This window comes from Bos indicus, chromosome 3 (assembly GCF_029378745.1).
Source record: "Bos indicus isolate NIAB-ARS_2022 breed Sahiwal x Tharparkar chromosome 3, NIAB-ARS_B.indTharparkar_mat_pri_1.0, whole genome shotgun sequence".
Taxonomy (NCBI): domain Eukaryota; kingdom Metazoa; phylum Chordata; class Mammalia; order Artiodactyla; family Bovidae; genus Bos; species Bos indicus.
The window spans coordinates 9,833,359-9,847,690 of record NC_091762.1 but is presented as its reverse complement, the minus strand read 5'-3'; the positions used below and the strand labels follow the sequence as shown (position 1 = coordinate 9,847,690).

Here is a 14,332-nt window from a genome sequence, read left to right as displayed (position 1 = left end):
ATATTTATTTTTACTTTATTGAATTATTTGGTTGCACCAGGTCTTAGCTGCCGTACACGAGATCTTTGATCTTCATTGAAGGATGCCAACTCTCTAGTTGCAGCTTGCAAACTCTTAGTTGCAGCACATGGGATCTAAGTTCCCTGACCAGGGATCCAACCTGGGTGCCTGCACTGGGAACATGGAGTCTTAGCCACTGGATCACCAGGGAAGTATCCAGACCTACGCTATTAATCCAACTGAGTTGCCATCTCTATGGGGCAGGCACCAGAGGCCCAGAGCAACTGGCATCAGGGAGATGATGGAAAGGTCACCAGGCTCAAATGAGACCCAGAGTAGGATTGCACTGGGGTGCTTCATAGCTCCCTGTGCAGGACAGTCGGTAGATTAACATCGGGTGGGTGAGTCGCTTAGTGAACTCATTGGCCAGGGTGTAAGGAGGGTATGAAAGCAGAAGAATTGGTAGGAATAATAGGAATAATACCACATTCATGCAGAGTTCTTGGTGCCTGAAATTTCCCATTCAGGAGTCACAGCTTCATTTAGATTAAAAGGAATCTCTCACTCTTCTTATTGAAGTGTAAATGTTATGTGTGTTGGTGGGGAATGGGTTAGGCGTGAATAACAACGTACCAACACCGCATTGTAAGGAGGTCTTTTAGACTCACTTTCTTCTCCAAACGCAGTTGTGGAAAGCAGGTGGCATGGAGGGGGTCACCTAGAAGGGAAGGAAAGGCAAGAAAGCAGGTTTTGCCAGAGTTACCCAGTGAAAGACTACACAGCTCCTCCAGAGTGGAGTCACCCGGTTTGACTTTATTGCCAGACAATCTTCCCTCTGGGAGCATGGCCCTTGAGATGCCCGCCCTTTGATCCCCTGGGAATAGATGAGCCTGGGGAGGAGGAAGTTTCCGCTGGGGCTGAGAAGAAGCAATGCTCAGGACAGGGGCCCCCAGGGGCCATCAGCTCAGGCTGGGGCCAGGCCGCCCCTTCCTTCTCAGTCTCATTCTGTCTCTCTTGAGTTTCTTCATTCTCAGCACTTTGCCTCTTGTCTGGACTCGGATGAACCAGAAGCCCACGGCCAGAGTTCCAAAAAGCAAGAGGATGAGCAGTCCCTTGGCCAGAAGACAGAAGGAAGTGGAGGCCTTCTCCAAAGGGTAGCCAGGATCTGGGGCAGAGAAGGCAAGGAGAGAGGGGCTTACCAGAGGGAAGGTCTGGATTTAGGGGAAGACACCCACCCCAAATTCCACCGAGGAGGTCTCAGGTTCACTGTCAGCTGATTCCTTGGCAAGTATCTCAGAGATGTATATTCTTTTCACAGAATCTCAGAGGTTGTGATCTGGGGAGTAATCTCAACCTAGAAGGGACTAGAAGGGACCTTCCCAGCTTCCAAGCTGTGAGCACAAGGAAAAGGGAAGCCCCTCCCCAATCCAGGGGTCAAGTCTGTACGGGAGGGGTTAGGTTCTAGACTCCACGTTCTCTCCTGAGGAGAAGGGTGTGGTCACCCTGAGACCCTGCAGTGACTCAGGGACTGTCTCTGGGACCCTGGTACCTGCACAGAAGGACCCAGCTTGGATGGGACGGGAAGTGATGTTGCTGACAGGGTTGCTGGCCCTGCAGGTGTAAGAGACAGCCTTGTCCCCAGGCCTCCAGAATGCTCTGAGGATGGCGCCTTCATGGGCTGTGTCAGCGCCATCTTCCCAGGATATCCAGGTGTAGGTCACGTCCAGGCCCGCATTCTCTACAGAGCATATCAGGGATATATTACAGGCACCTTCTTCCCCAGGGATCTCAAACTTCACTGTCATGTGAGGCTGTGACAGGCGTTCTAGATGAAGGAGAAACACAAAGGCCCTCTAAGTAATCAGGGACTGGCTCTGTTTTCCTAAATTCTTTGACACTGGGGTACTGATGCTGCCCACTGAGACCTGCTTCACCTAAACGAGGAAGGAGCCAAACTAACAGCACCCAGCCACCATCCAACCTGTGGTTCCCAGGGCAGCTGCCAAGATGACGGAGCTGCTGTTGGCATCTTCTACCTCTGCTTTACGCCTTGCCTTCTCTCTCTTACCTTTGCACCCCACCTTCCTTCAAACTCTCCTGCCTCTTTGATCCTAGAAAATATTATCACCCTCCTGAGGGCACTTTTAATTAGTGTATGCACGATTCAAGGTAGAATATCAGTCAATGTCACAAGCATTAAGAGGGAATTTGGGTTCAGGTAGACAGGAGACCCTGATTAGTAGCCCTCAAATCAAAGAGGAGGATAAAAGGCTTAGGAATGGAGGTGGCAGGACTTCCCTGGTGGTCCAGTGGTTAAGAATCCACCTTCCAGTGCCGGGGACTTGAGTTTGATCCCTGATTGGGGAAGTAAGATCCCACATGACACGTGGCAACTAAGCCAGGGCACCACAGCTCCTGAGCCTGTGTTTTAGAGCCCCTGTTCTGCAACAGGAGAAGCCCCTGCTCACCGCCGTGAAGACCCAGTACAGCCAATAAAAACATATATATATATATATGGAGGTGGCATTCATGCCCAGGACGCAAAATCTCATAGGAACAGAAAGGCTTCCTAAGAGGTCTGTAGGGAAAGCCCCTGACTCCTTTCACAACAATCCACAGACACTGCTCAGAGCCCAGGGCCTTGCTACTCCAGGTCACTTTACCTGCAGGTGAGGTCAGACACACTGGAGACAGAATGCTTTCCAGTCCCAGGCCCTCAAGCCGAAACCCCGAGTCCTAAGACCCTTAGGCCTTTGTGTAGGAATCTCAGGAGAGTCAGAAAAGGCAGCGCTATTGTTCCCAATAAACTCACGATAGACGCGCAGATTGTACTGCTGCATGGTGGAGACCTGGGACGTTCTCAGGTTGACTTGAGCTTGGTAAGATCCTGAGTCCTCCCAGCTCAGATTTTGGATGTGGAGGGAGTAGGTGGGCTCCAGGAAGCTTACTCGGCCGTCATAGCGAGGGTCGGTCACCATGATGGTAGCCGGATGTCCCTCTTTCTCTGGCACCACAGTGGCAAGCCTTTGGTGAGAGGACCAGATGATGTTCTCAACCTCCTCATCAAATGGCATTTCCAGGGGCAGGCTGATGGACTCGTGAAGGATCCCAACCACTTCCTCAGGATCCACACCATCTCCAGAGTACCCTTCAGCTGCAGATAAAGAAAGAAAAGATTAGGACTTCCTTGGTGGTCCAGCGGTTAAGGATCTGCCTTGCAATGCGGGGGATGCAGGTTCAATCCCTGGTCAGGGAACTGAGATCCCACATGCTGGGGAACAACTAAGCCTGAGCACCACAACTACGGAGCCCATACGCCACAACGAGAGATAATTCGTGCACCTCGACAAAAGATCTGCATGACTCGCAATGAAGATCCCATGTGCTGCAACTAAGACCCCATACAGCCAAGTAAGTAAATAAATAAATAAAACTTCAGAAAGATGGAAACAACACAAGTGGTGTCTCTGGGCTGCTGAGACTGGCGGTGGGGCGTGGTCTCAGTCTCAGTTGAGTAGTTTCTGTGACTCACAATCAATCTCATCCTCCAACTGCCTCTTCTGGCTCTAGCTCTTCGCTGCACCTGACTCGAGCACCTACCAGGGTTGGGTTTCCATCTGTACCTCACCCTCCAAGTTCTCTCTTCTCCATTTGCTGTCCTTGGGGTTGCTCCCCTTCTGTATCCACAGGTATCCTTATCTCTTTTTACTGCACTAAAGTCACACCCTAGTCCTCTTTACTCCAGAGGAGCTGAAGGACTCAGTCCCAAAGGCAGCGACTTGCTAGCCCAAGGCCCAGCAGAACAGGAGCACAGAGAGGAAATGAGATACTCCTGTTCTGAAGCTGGCAGTCTGTCTCACCTTCCTGGGACAGCACGAGGAGGAGCAGCCACAGAAGTGCTCGCATGCCAGTAGCCTGTGTCCTGGGAGTGTGACCTGGTCAGCCCTGGAGGCTCTAAGGAAGACAAGCTGACAAGATGCTGCTGGCAGCAGACTGACAGTCCTGGGGAGAGGGAAGTGGTTCCCCCAGCTAGCTGTCCTCTAACTTCCCCATCTCACCAAGCCCCTCCCTGTCCATCTTGGGAAGACATCTCTCCAGCCTGATTGGCAAGGTGGTTTACCCACTGCCTCATGTTTCCTGTCCATAGTACTCAACTGAAATCTCACTTCCTAAATGAACCCTTCCTAGATGCCTGCCCCCTGTATTCCCAGGCTTCCCAGACTACCACCTCCCCCAAGCTCTTCAAACACTTTCTATCCACCCTGTGATTTGGCTCTCAGGATACTCTGCCTCAGATCTCCCTTGGCAGTTCCTATGTTGCTGTGATCATTTGATCTTATAAACATCTTTATCTCCCCAGGCAGACTCCATATTTTGGGACATCTCTCTATGTCCTACTGATGCTGGTTCCCATGCTAGACACATTTAGCGCCCAACTGATATTTTTGGCATGTATGAATGAAGGAAGTTTTTCTATTTCAAGTTAGCTAGGTTCCCATTTGAGAGACTATTCATAGGAAGAGAAATTTTGACTTCTTCCCCCAACCCCAAGTTCCATGGGGTTGCAAAGGGTCAAACACGACTGAGTGACTAACACTCGGTTTAGACCAGAAAGCCTATCTATGTTGTCAATATTATCAAAAAATATTAAATCATTCTGTGAGAATATGAAATGAACTAAGCTCTAGGAAATCTGACAATCAGAGCTGTCCAGGACACAATGGGTAGCCTTTGAAAGTACTTTCTGTCCTTCGTATTCAAACTAAGACTGGACAATCTTGGATTGTTGAATATTCTACAGCATGTCTGGCATCCATGGGTGCTCAGATGGGATAATCTTTAAGTTTCTTCTAGTACTCAATTCTATGAGTCTTGCTGTAATCAGGAGCAAGAGTGATGCCCTTAAGATGAAGGGCACAATTAGAGGCAGATATGTGCCAATATCCCATACTTTAGATGATCAGATTTGACACTCAGTTAGGTATTTATTGAATAGCTTCCTTGGCCCAGGCACTGTCCTAAGTGCTGGGTGATTAGCAGTGACCAAGAATTTTAGATCATGGCTTTATGGATAGCAGAGGCCAACAACTGACCACAGCCAAGTAACCGCAAGTTTGATGAGTCTTACCAAAGGGAAACTGGGGGGACCTGTGACAGAGGGATTTACCAAAGCTGAAGTCAGGAGGGTTGGGGAAAAGCTTTCGAGGAGAAATGATTTTTAAGCTAAGACCTCAAGGATGAGTAAGATATGCTAAGGGAAGACAAGAATGAAGCAGACAGTTCTTAAAGTTCAATTTATATAATTATCAAATCTTGGGGGTTGGGGTTTTTTGAAAATGTAGATCAGGTCTCAGTCTGAGTATGAAAACTTTTTTAACATAATCTCATTTAAAAATAGGTTCGATGCAGGATACAGGAAGCTTGGGGCTGGTGCACTGGGATGACCCAGAGGGATGGTATGGGGAGGGAGGGGGGAGGGGGGTTCAGGATGGGGAACACGTGTACACCCATGGCAGATGCATGTTGATGTATGGCAAAACCAATACAATATTTTAAAGTAAAAAAAAATAATAATAATAAATAAATAAATAAAAAGGGGAAAAAATAAAATAAAAAAATAAAAATAGTATTAAAGCAAAGAAGAAAAAAAATTCAGTTGAAAAGATGAGCATAAGTTAGGTTCTCTGAGAAGCAGATGATGGAGTTAGGAGTAAAAGAGGTTTAATCTGTGTGGGCGAGGGAGGGTGAGGGGAACATAAAAGATAAAAGTGGAAGGGAGCAGAAATGAGCAAGGAGAGCCTGGGACTGTGATGCTGAGCAGACAGTCTCACTAACTCAGCAGCGAGCCCTGGCGTGGAGCTCCCACATTCTCACCATGCACGGCCATTGGCTGGGGCTGCCCAGGAAGTGCATGGGTCTCTCGTGGGTCCTGCACGTGCTGCAGCTGGTGGCTGCCAGCTGACTGCACCCCTTGAAGCTGAAGACGAGTTCTCTCTTCAAAAGAGATTCAGGGGCACCTTCAGGGCCACTGCAGTGAATATGCTGATCAGACAAAAGGTGACTATGGGCAGATTGATTAAACACCTGTCTCCATAAATGGTACATTATACTTATTGAGCAGAGAGAAATAATTTCCATCACTTCCTCCCGCCCCCAACCCACCCTCACTAAGCCCTCCAAGTTCAGTGTGGAGAAAGCCCTTCTCCAAGTATGATTTTCAAGTGCCCCGGAAGTCTGATTTTTCATTCTGGCTCATGGATTGCGACCCAAATGCGGCTCCATTTCCATCTCTCACTGCCTCTTCACTCTTACTCAGTGGGGTGATCTTCCCCTGTGACAGATGAGAACCTCGGCTTTGGTTTTCTGCTCTCAGTTCAGAAATGAGAACTTCTTTCCCATGTAATATACAAAATTCTAAACTTACCTAGAATTGAGCAGTCTCGCCTTGCCCTGGCTTATGTCTGTTTCAGGCTAAAAGCTTACACAGGAGAGTGGGAGAAGCCCTGCTCTCTGCTCAGCTTCACTCTCCCTCTGCTTTCTTCAACTTGCCCCCACCCCAATTCATGTTCCCCATCTCCAGGAGGGTGGGCAGGGAGGGGAGAGGGTGGAATCGTTCTCACCCAGCTGAGTGTCTTTGCGCTCTGTGAGTCTGGCAGATGGTTAAGAAGGACTCCATTGAGGATCAGTTTTGTGGGTTTTTACACGTTTCTGCTGGTTCCTTCTCTCTATTCTTGACCCAGGAAGGATGCGTCTCTATTCTGAGTCATCCTTTGAAAGTCTTTCCTCAGCCCCTGGACATCTGGTTGTACATCTCATCTCCACCCGTCGCCCCTTCAACTGTCCCTATTGTATGGCACTCAGGCCTACCAAGCAGCAGGCTGTGTCTCACAGGTGGTCCTCAGTTGCCCACCAAAACATTCCTAGCTTTGACAGATTCTGAGATCTATAGCATAGCACCACCTTCCTGGCTGCCTCATGGGAGTCCCATCTTACTCCACAGTTGGTTTTAATTCTCCAAAGCCTGATTGACACTCCGGTCCCCTTGGACTCTCACCTGCAGGCATGCATGTCAAAGCTCACAGTGTCCTTTTCCTGAAGACCCCTCCTTTGGCTGCTGGTCAGACATAACATCGTTTATCCTTTGGGGGATAAGGTGGGATGTGTGTGTGCTCAGCCACTCAGTTGTGTCTGATTCTTTGCAACCCATGGACAGTAAGCCACCAGGTTCCTCTGTCCATGGGATTATCCCAGCAAGAACACTGGAGTGAGTTGCCATTTCCTCCACCAGAGAATATTTCCCACCCAGGGATCAAACCCGTGTCTCCTGCAGCTCCTAAACTGGCAGGTGGATTCTTTACTGCTGAGAAGCCCATGAGACGGGGAATGACAATGAAAAGTTCTTTCTAAAGAAATCTCTTTCTGGCACTCCCCGGCAGTCCAGTAATTAGGACTCTGCATTTCCAATGCAGAGGGCAGAGGTTCCATCCCTGGTTAGGGATCTAAGATCCCACCAGCCATGTGGTGCAGACAATAATAATAATAAAATAGAAAAAAAGGAAACCTCTTTCTGAGCTCCCTCTCTCCATAGATGAGGGAGATTCCGAGAGTGATGACTCAGGTTCTCCTTCATTCTGGTTGTAAATTTCACAGAGGGAGGTCCCCCGTGTTGCCTTTCATCTCTCCATTCCTGTCCCAGGGACACTTCAGTGAACCACGGCAGGGAGAGTTCCAGCTAACACAGAGGATCCCCTTACCACAGTCTTTGACCCAGCTGATTTCTGCAGCACAGCGGTGGACAGTTCCAGGACTGTGACCTCCACCCTGAAGTTTGTACCTTTGCTTTTCTGTTTCAGGGTTTTCTCTGCAGCAGTGGAATTGCATCAGCCCAGGTACAATGCAGCCAAGAAGTGCAGGGGAGTGCACAGACCCCAGAGGTAACCCCTGGAGTCAGTGGAACACTGAGTTGACGGATAAATGCCCCAGCCTCTCTGCCCTTCCTCCCTGCCCGTTCTTTATTCCCTGCCCAGGGATAATCCTGAGGCTTGTTCTTCAGGGTTTTTCAGCCCACAGCAATAACCAACCACGAACACAACTTTTATGGGCTTTTCTCCCTTCTCCATCTCATGCTCCTCATTCTTTCATATTGGCTTCCTGGATGGTCTCCCAGAAAGACTACCTCCACCCAAGTTCTTGCCAAAGGTCCCGTTTTGGTTGAACCTAGGTTGTTGTACTATTATATATGATAAAGTAGTTGAGCCATTCAAACTTAGATCCACTGTCTCCTCTGCCTGGGTCTTTAGAGGAAATAAGTTAATGAGATATAAGCCTCCCATTCCAATTCTCTTGATGTAACAGCCTTGGGAAACCATGGGCTGGTGAAAAGCTGGTCCTGCTCTGATGAAAGGATGGGGAGATAATAAAGGGTCAAACCTTTGATCAGGCTTTGTCTTAGCTTCTCATCAGATCTGGAAAGACTAGGACCCACACAGCAGAGCCATTAGCTGTGTGGGTAATGGCTGTGTGGGTAATTAGCTGTATGGGTAAGTTTCCTCTCACAGCAAAGCACATTGAGACCTACATGTGTCTTCCATTCCATCAAGGGAGCTGCCTGTATGCTTGATACAATACTTACCTTTTAAAATTTGTTGTTGTTGCTGTTCAGTCACTAAGTCATGTCTGACTCTTTGCAACCCCATGAACTGCAGCACTCCAGGCTTCCCTGTCCTTCACTGTCTCCCAGAGTTTGCTCAGACTCACGTCCATTGAGTCAGTGATGGTTTAAAATGTCAGGGTTAAAAGAGTGATTATTCAATTGAAGGTGGCTGGAGAGAACTGCAACAGTTCGAAAATTGTTGAAGGGCAGCCAGAGGAGCCATTGTGACGCAGAGGAGAAAGGAGTGTCCCTTGTGAGGGACCAGCCTGGGCAGGATCCCTGGGGTGGGAGAGAGCAGAGTACACTGAGCGTCCTGACCAGGTGGGGCCAAGGGGGAGGTGGCGAAGAGCAGAGAGGGGGCTCCGGAGGCACCCTGGAGACAGCTCACCTTAGAGCTTCAGAGACCTGCTCAAGAGCTTAGAAATCATAGTCTCTTAAAAAGCTTACTTTGACAGGCAGGAGAAATAAAGGCTAGAGGTGAAGAGAAAAGGGGGTAGAGGGAAACTTTATTGCTGTCGTTGACTTGCAGTGTTGTGTTATTTTCTGCTGTACAGCAAAGTGATTCAGTTATACCTATACATGCATTCTTTTTCATATTCTTTTCCATTATGGTTCACCAAGGATATTGAGTGTTTCCTGTGCTGTACAGTAGGACCTTGGTGTTTATGCTATTGACTTTTCTTTTTTTTAATGGGGGAGATATGAACATATTTAAATGCTGAGAAGAGAAGAAAGTGGGGAGTGGAGCTGCAGAAAAGAAAGGAGATGGTCAGTGGAGCTAGGCTGCCCCCATCGTCCCCAGAATATCAGAATATCAGAATCCCAGGGAACTGGGATTCAGGACCCAGAAAAAAGAACCAGCCTTAGACTGCAAAATGGTCCTTCTTTACACAAGAAAAGATGATCAGAGACGCAGGCAGATTTGTCTGTGGCAAGGAGTGAAGGGGAGTCCTGTCTGGTGGTTTCAATTTTCTCTGTAAAGTGAAGGTGTCAACTAAAAAAGATGTACCACGTGAGAGTTGAGAGTTAAGTTTCACTTGGGGGCAAAATGAGTGCTGAGGGCTTCCCAGGTGGCACCAGTCATAAAGAGCCTGCCTGCCAATGCAGGAGACATGAGAAGCAGGTTCAATCCCTGGGTTGGAAAGATCCCCTGGAGGAGGGCACAGCAACCCAGTATTCTTGCCTGGAGAATCCCATGGACAGAGGAGCCTGGCAGTTTACAGTCCATAGGGTCGAAAAGAGTCACACAACTGAAGCAACTTAGCACGCACCCATGAGGGCTGTAGCCCGGGAAACAACACCTCAGATTGCTCCGAGAAACCCTCCAAAGAGGTACTGGGGGAAGGTCAATATACAAGATTTTGGTGAAGGGGGAGTTCAGTGCAATCAAGCACTCATTTTACAAAAGGTTTTCTGCTAGTCACAAGGAGCTGATGTCATCATGATGGGATTTAGTGCTTTTCTACCTATAAGGAGATGCATGAAATCAGTTCCTGAAAACATCCGTCTAAAGGCCTGGTCCACCAGTCTCCCTGGAGCACAGAGTGCCTCGTTCCCCACTGTGAACTCCCTTCGGGGAGTGTCGAAGTTCAGCAGCTGTAGCAGCACGAGGGTCAGTCTCCGCAGAGGTAAATGCCCTTAGCCAGCACCAGTTCGTGGTTGACAGAGGCCAAGTTCTCTGCTGAAACTGAAGGCTGAAGTGTCTGTGTCAAGGGCAGGACAAAGTTTGAAACAGATGCAGTGACTCTGTGTCCAGGCTTCTTGGGACAGCCCGAGTTTAAGTCTGCTGTCCTGGGCTAATTATTAATTGTGTCCCTTTTCACTCTTAGAAAGTATCCTGGTTTGTAGGGTAAATTATGTGATTACTCCAAAACAGGAGCAAAACCTTAAAAAAAGAATCATAGTCAAATAGCTAACCTTTAAGAGCTCAAGGCCACCCTTAGCTTTTCTGGTCACCACGTGTCCCTGAAGTTCTAGGGGAAGGTAGTGGGGTGGGCAGGGCGAAATGAGAACACATCTGGAACCAAGCTGCTTGTGCTGGAAACTTCATCTGCAGAATGGGATCCACACAACATCTGTTTGTGGGGCAGTTGTGAAAATGAGGTGAGATGATGCCTGGAAAGCCCTTAGCACAGACGGGCACACAGCAAGAGCTCAAAGAATGTGCGTTGCAGTTATGACTAAAGTTTAAGTGTTGAGAAGGTGGACTTGGGAATTGTGAAGAACTGCAGCCTCTTTGTACTGGGCCAGGGTCTGTGTCTATTGAAGAGAATACTACGGAGGAAGTTTCTAGCATAAGACACGTGAATAGACTTTTCCCCAGCAGCGTAAATCAGCCCCTGGTCTGAGGACACAGAGGGCGTTGCTGCCGGCAGGTTCAGCCCAGCTTGGTGTTTTCCATACCCCTTCCTGCGCATCATGTACAGAGAATCGCAGCATGCTGGGCTGAGTCCCTTGAACTCCAAATCCCTGAGTGGTTCCTAGGTACACACACCCTTCCCTCAACTTGCCTTTTCAGCACCATGCGTCTGCCTTTCTTAAAATCGACTCCCTGCCATATGTTCTGCTTCCCCTCATGCTTATCATTCTCAACGTGTAGGTTTTGCATCTTCTGCATCAGAATCATGCAGAGGGCTGTTTACAATGCGGATGCCTCGGGCCCCCACTCCAGATCCAGGGACTCAGGGTGGGGTCGGGAGGGAGTGATGGCTGCAAACCCACCTGCCCTTTCAGGTCCTCAGGGGATTCTGCTGTGTGCTACAGTCTGAGAATGCCCCACGCTGCCTGCTCTTCTGTTTCACTGAAACAGAGAGGAAGTTCCCCAGCCAGAGCTGCCTTTGTCTCCAATTACAAAAGGTTTCTTTCCCCCTGAGTAGAGCCATGAAATGCTGCTCTCTGGGGCTGGGCTGCCTAGAACATGAGACAACTCTGGGGGCTTGGGACCTGTCCTCCCGGAAGTCTCCCTGGGAATTGGGAAGCCCTGTGTCCAGGACGGAAAAGGAAAGCAGGCCCAGGCCAGAGCTTCAACCCAAGACGTCCACCTACATTTAGTCCTTGACATGTGGGCGTGCTGATGCAGAACTTGCTTGAAAACAGGAAAGAAAAAAGTTCACAATCTACTAATCTTGTCCAACTTGTTATTTAAAAAACAAACAGAATGAGTGGTGGAGGAACTTCTGCAAGGCCACATGATTGAGGCTGAGACCCAGGTCTCCTGGAGCCTTGGGGGCAGGACTTTACCTGACGAAACTAATTTTGGATGTAACAGAACTCTGTCTGTGATGTCCCAACACAGAAAACCCTCAGTGAATGTTAGTATTGCTGCTGTCATTATTAATTTGTATTTGTATTCATTTGTTGTTGTTAACTTGTATTTGAGACTGGAGGCGCTCAAAGAGAGCCCGAGGGGAACAGAGGGGGATGCCCTGAGCGATGCCAGCTGCACGCCCAGGCAGCTCTGCACAGAATGAGTTATACTCTTCTCAGCAAATTCAGCACTGATCAGGGGCCGGCTCTGCAGACCGCCAGTTCATCGATGTGCCAGGGATGATCAGAATCTGGGAGGCTGCCTCATCTTATCAGGACAGTCATCAACTGATATATAAAATCAGCCACTCATCCTACAAATATTTAGGAATTTCCAACAAAGTACCAGGCACTAGATGTGCACCACAGCAGTGAGCAGGAAACATGGAGTTCACATCCCAGTTTCGGGTGGGCTGCAGGGAGATATGCAGTGCACAGCACACGAATACACAACAACGTCAAGGGATAAAGTACTGCAAGGGAAAGCAAAACAGGACGAAGCGACACAGAAGGAGCCCCCAGGGGTTGGGGAAGGCAAGAAATATACCTCATTGAAGGGGTTCTGATCAAGTATATCAGTTTCAGTTGCACTGCCCTGACATTTCTTCCCTGTACAAGGTCAGTCTGAGGAGCTGTGAGCAGGAGGCAGCCCCAGGGAGCAAGGTGTTAGAAGACAAGAGATGGTGGTCCCTGGTGGTCCAGTGGTTAAGACCCCCTGCTCCTAATGCAGGGGGCCCAAGTTTGATCCTTGAGTCAGGGAACTAGATCTCATATGCCACAATGAAAGATCCTGTGTGCCACATCTAAGATCCAGAACAGCCAAATTAATTAATCAATTGATTTTTTTTTTTTTTAAAGAACACAGCAAAAAGAAAAGAATATAGGAGATGAGCCATGATGCAAGAATTTGATGACAAATGTCCATCACTCACGTGAAGGACTAAGGTTAGTTAGGGGAAGCTGGATGAAGGCTATACAAGCACTCTGTAAATCTGTAAGTCTAAAAGGATACCTCAAAATAAAAAGTTTTTTTAAAACCTAAAAATAAAATGTTTGGTGACAGCCTGTTGCATCCATTTCTGTAGTGAGCTCCTCCTCCACTGCTGTCCAGCTGACATTTTCTAAGCAAAACTCAGGTGGTCCTGTCAGGGCTTACTTTCAAGACTCTCCTTGCAGTGAGTCACAAGGAGAGTCCTCCATACCACATTTTTCTTAGAAAAATGCATCTCATTTTTTTAAGAAGGTAAATACTTTCATTTGATCATTTGTTTCTTTGGATTTGCACATCTCATCTCTGATCCACTAAGCAGTGACTTAGTGACAACACTTTTGAAACTCAGAAAGCAGTCTCATTTTCTCCTTTTCTGTGGCTACCAACACCACCTCCCACCACATACACATTAGATACTTTTTCTTTTTACATTTTTATTTATTTATTTTTGGCTGTGCAGGGTCTTTCTCTGCTGTGGCTCGGGCTTTCTCTCATTGTGGCGAGCGGGAGTGCAAGGGCTGCTCACTGTGGTGGCTCCTCTTGTTGCACAGCACGGGCTCTCGGGCACTTGAGCTTCTGTAGTTGTGGCACATAGGCTTCGTTGCCCATTGGCATGTGGAATCTTCCCTGACCTGGGATCAAACCCGTGTCCCCTGCATTGACAGGCAGATTCTTAACCACTAGAACACCAGGAAAGCCAAGATGTTTTTCTTGATGAAGGCTGCAGGTCTTCCTTTATCAGATAGAAAATACTTTCAACAGGAAAACCTCCGTTTCCCTATCAAATTCCCTCAAAGAGTTTCTCTCTTATAACTGTTTCTTGACACCCCACAGTCAAATCCCCTGTCAGGGTTCAATCTTTCTTCCCAGGGGAGAGAGGGGCTGTCTGAAGTCTTGACCTCACAGCACTGAAGGTGGCTTGAATTTCAGCCACGGGATTGCGCCACAGGATCTCTGTGATCTGAGAGCTTTCCTTCCTCTGAGGGGAGAACAGCCTGGTGACGGAACACCAAGAATGGAGACATTTTCTCCCAACCTGTGGAAATGGCTAAGGAGTTGGGGAAGGCCTCGGGGATCCCCTCAATGCGCGAGAAGAGGAAATAGTGACAGAGAAAGGGAACTAGAGAATTAGGAGTAGGCACTGCTAGCAGCTGCTCTGCGGGTGGGGGAAGAAGCAGTGGAGAGGAGAATTGTCCTGGACTGATGGTTCCGACACTGGGATAGCCAGACTGGTGGCTCCCAGTGCAGTGACAAGGAGTACTGCCCCTAACTCTTTGCTTTTCTAAAGCTCATCTGATCAGGTGTTCCCTAACAGCTATGCAATCCAGCCCTTCCTTTAGAACAGTGGTTTGTGAACTTTAGAAATATACACACAACCCCTT

The 14,332-nt window shown here is 48.4% G+C and overlaps 1 protein-coding gene across 1 annotated transcript; it reads right to left on the bottom strand.

Moving 5' to 3' along the window:
* Positions 1–793: 793 nt before the first annotated feature.
* On the bottom strand, positions 794–3,999 carry SLAMF9 (SLAM family member 9). Its single transcript, XM_019958325.2, is given in 5 exon segments — positions 794–1,165; positions 1,550–1,825; positions 2,813–3,122; positions 3,124–3,152; positions 3,855–3,999. Coding segments are annotated over 5 exon segments (873 nt in total). The 5' UTR covers positions 3,907–3,999; the 3' UTR covers positions 794–959.
* Positions 4,000–14,332: the final 10,333 nt, after the last annotated feature.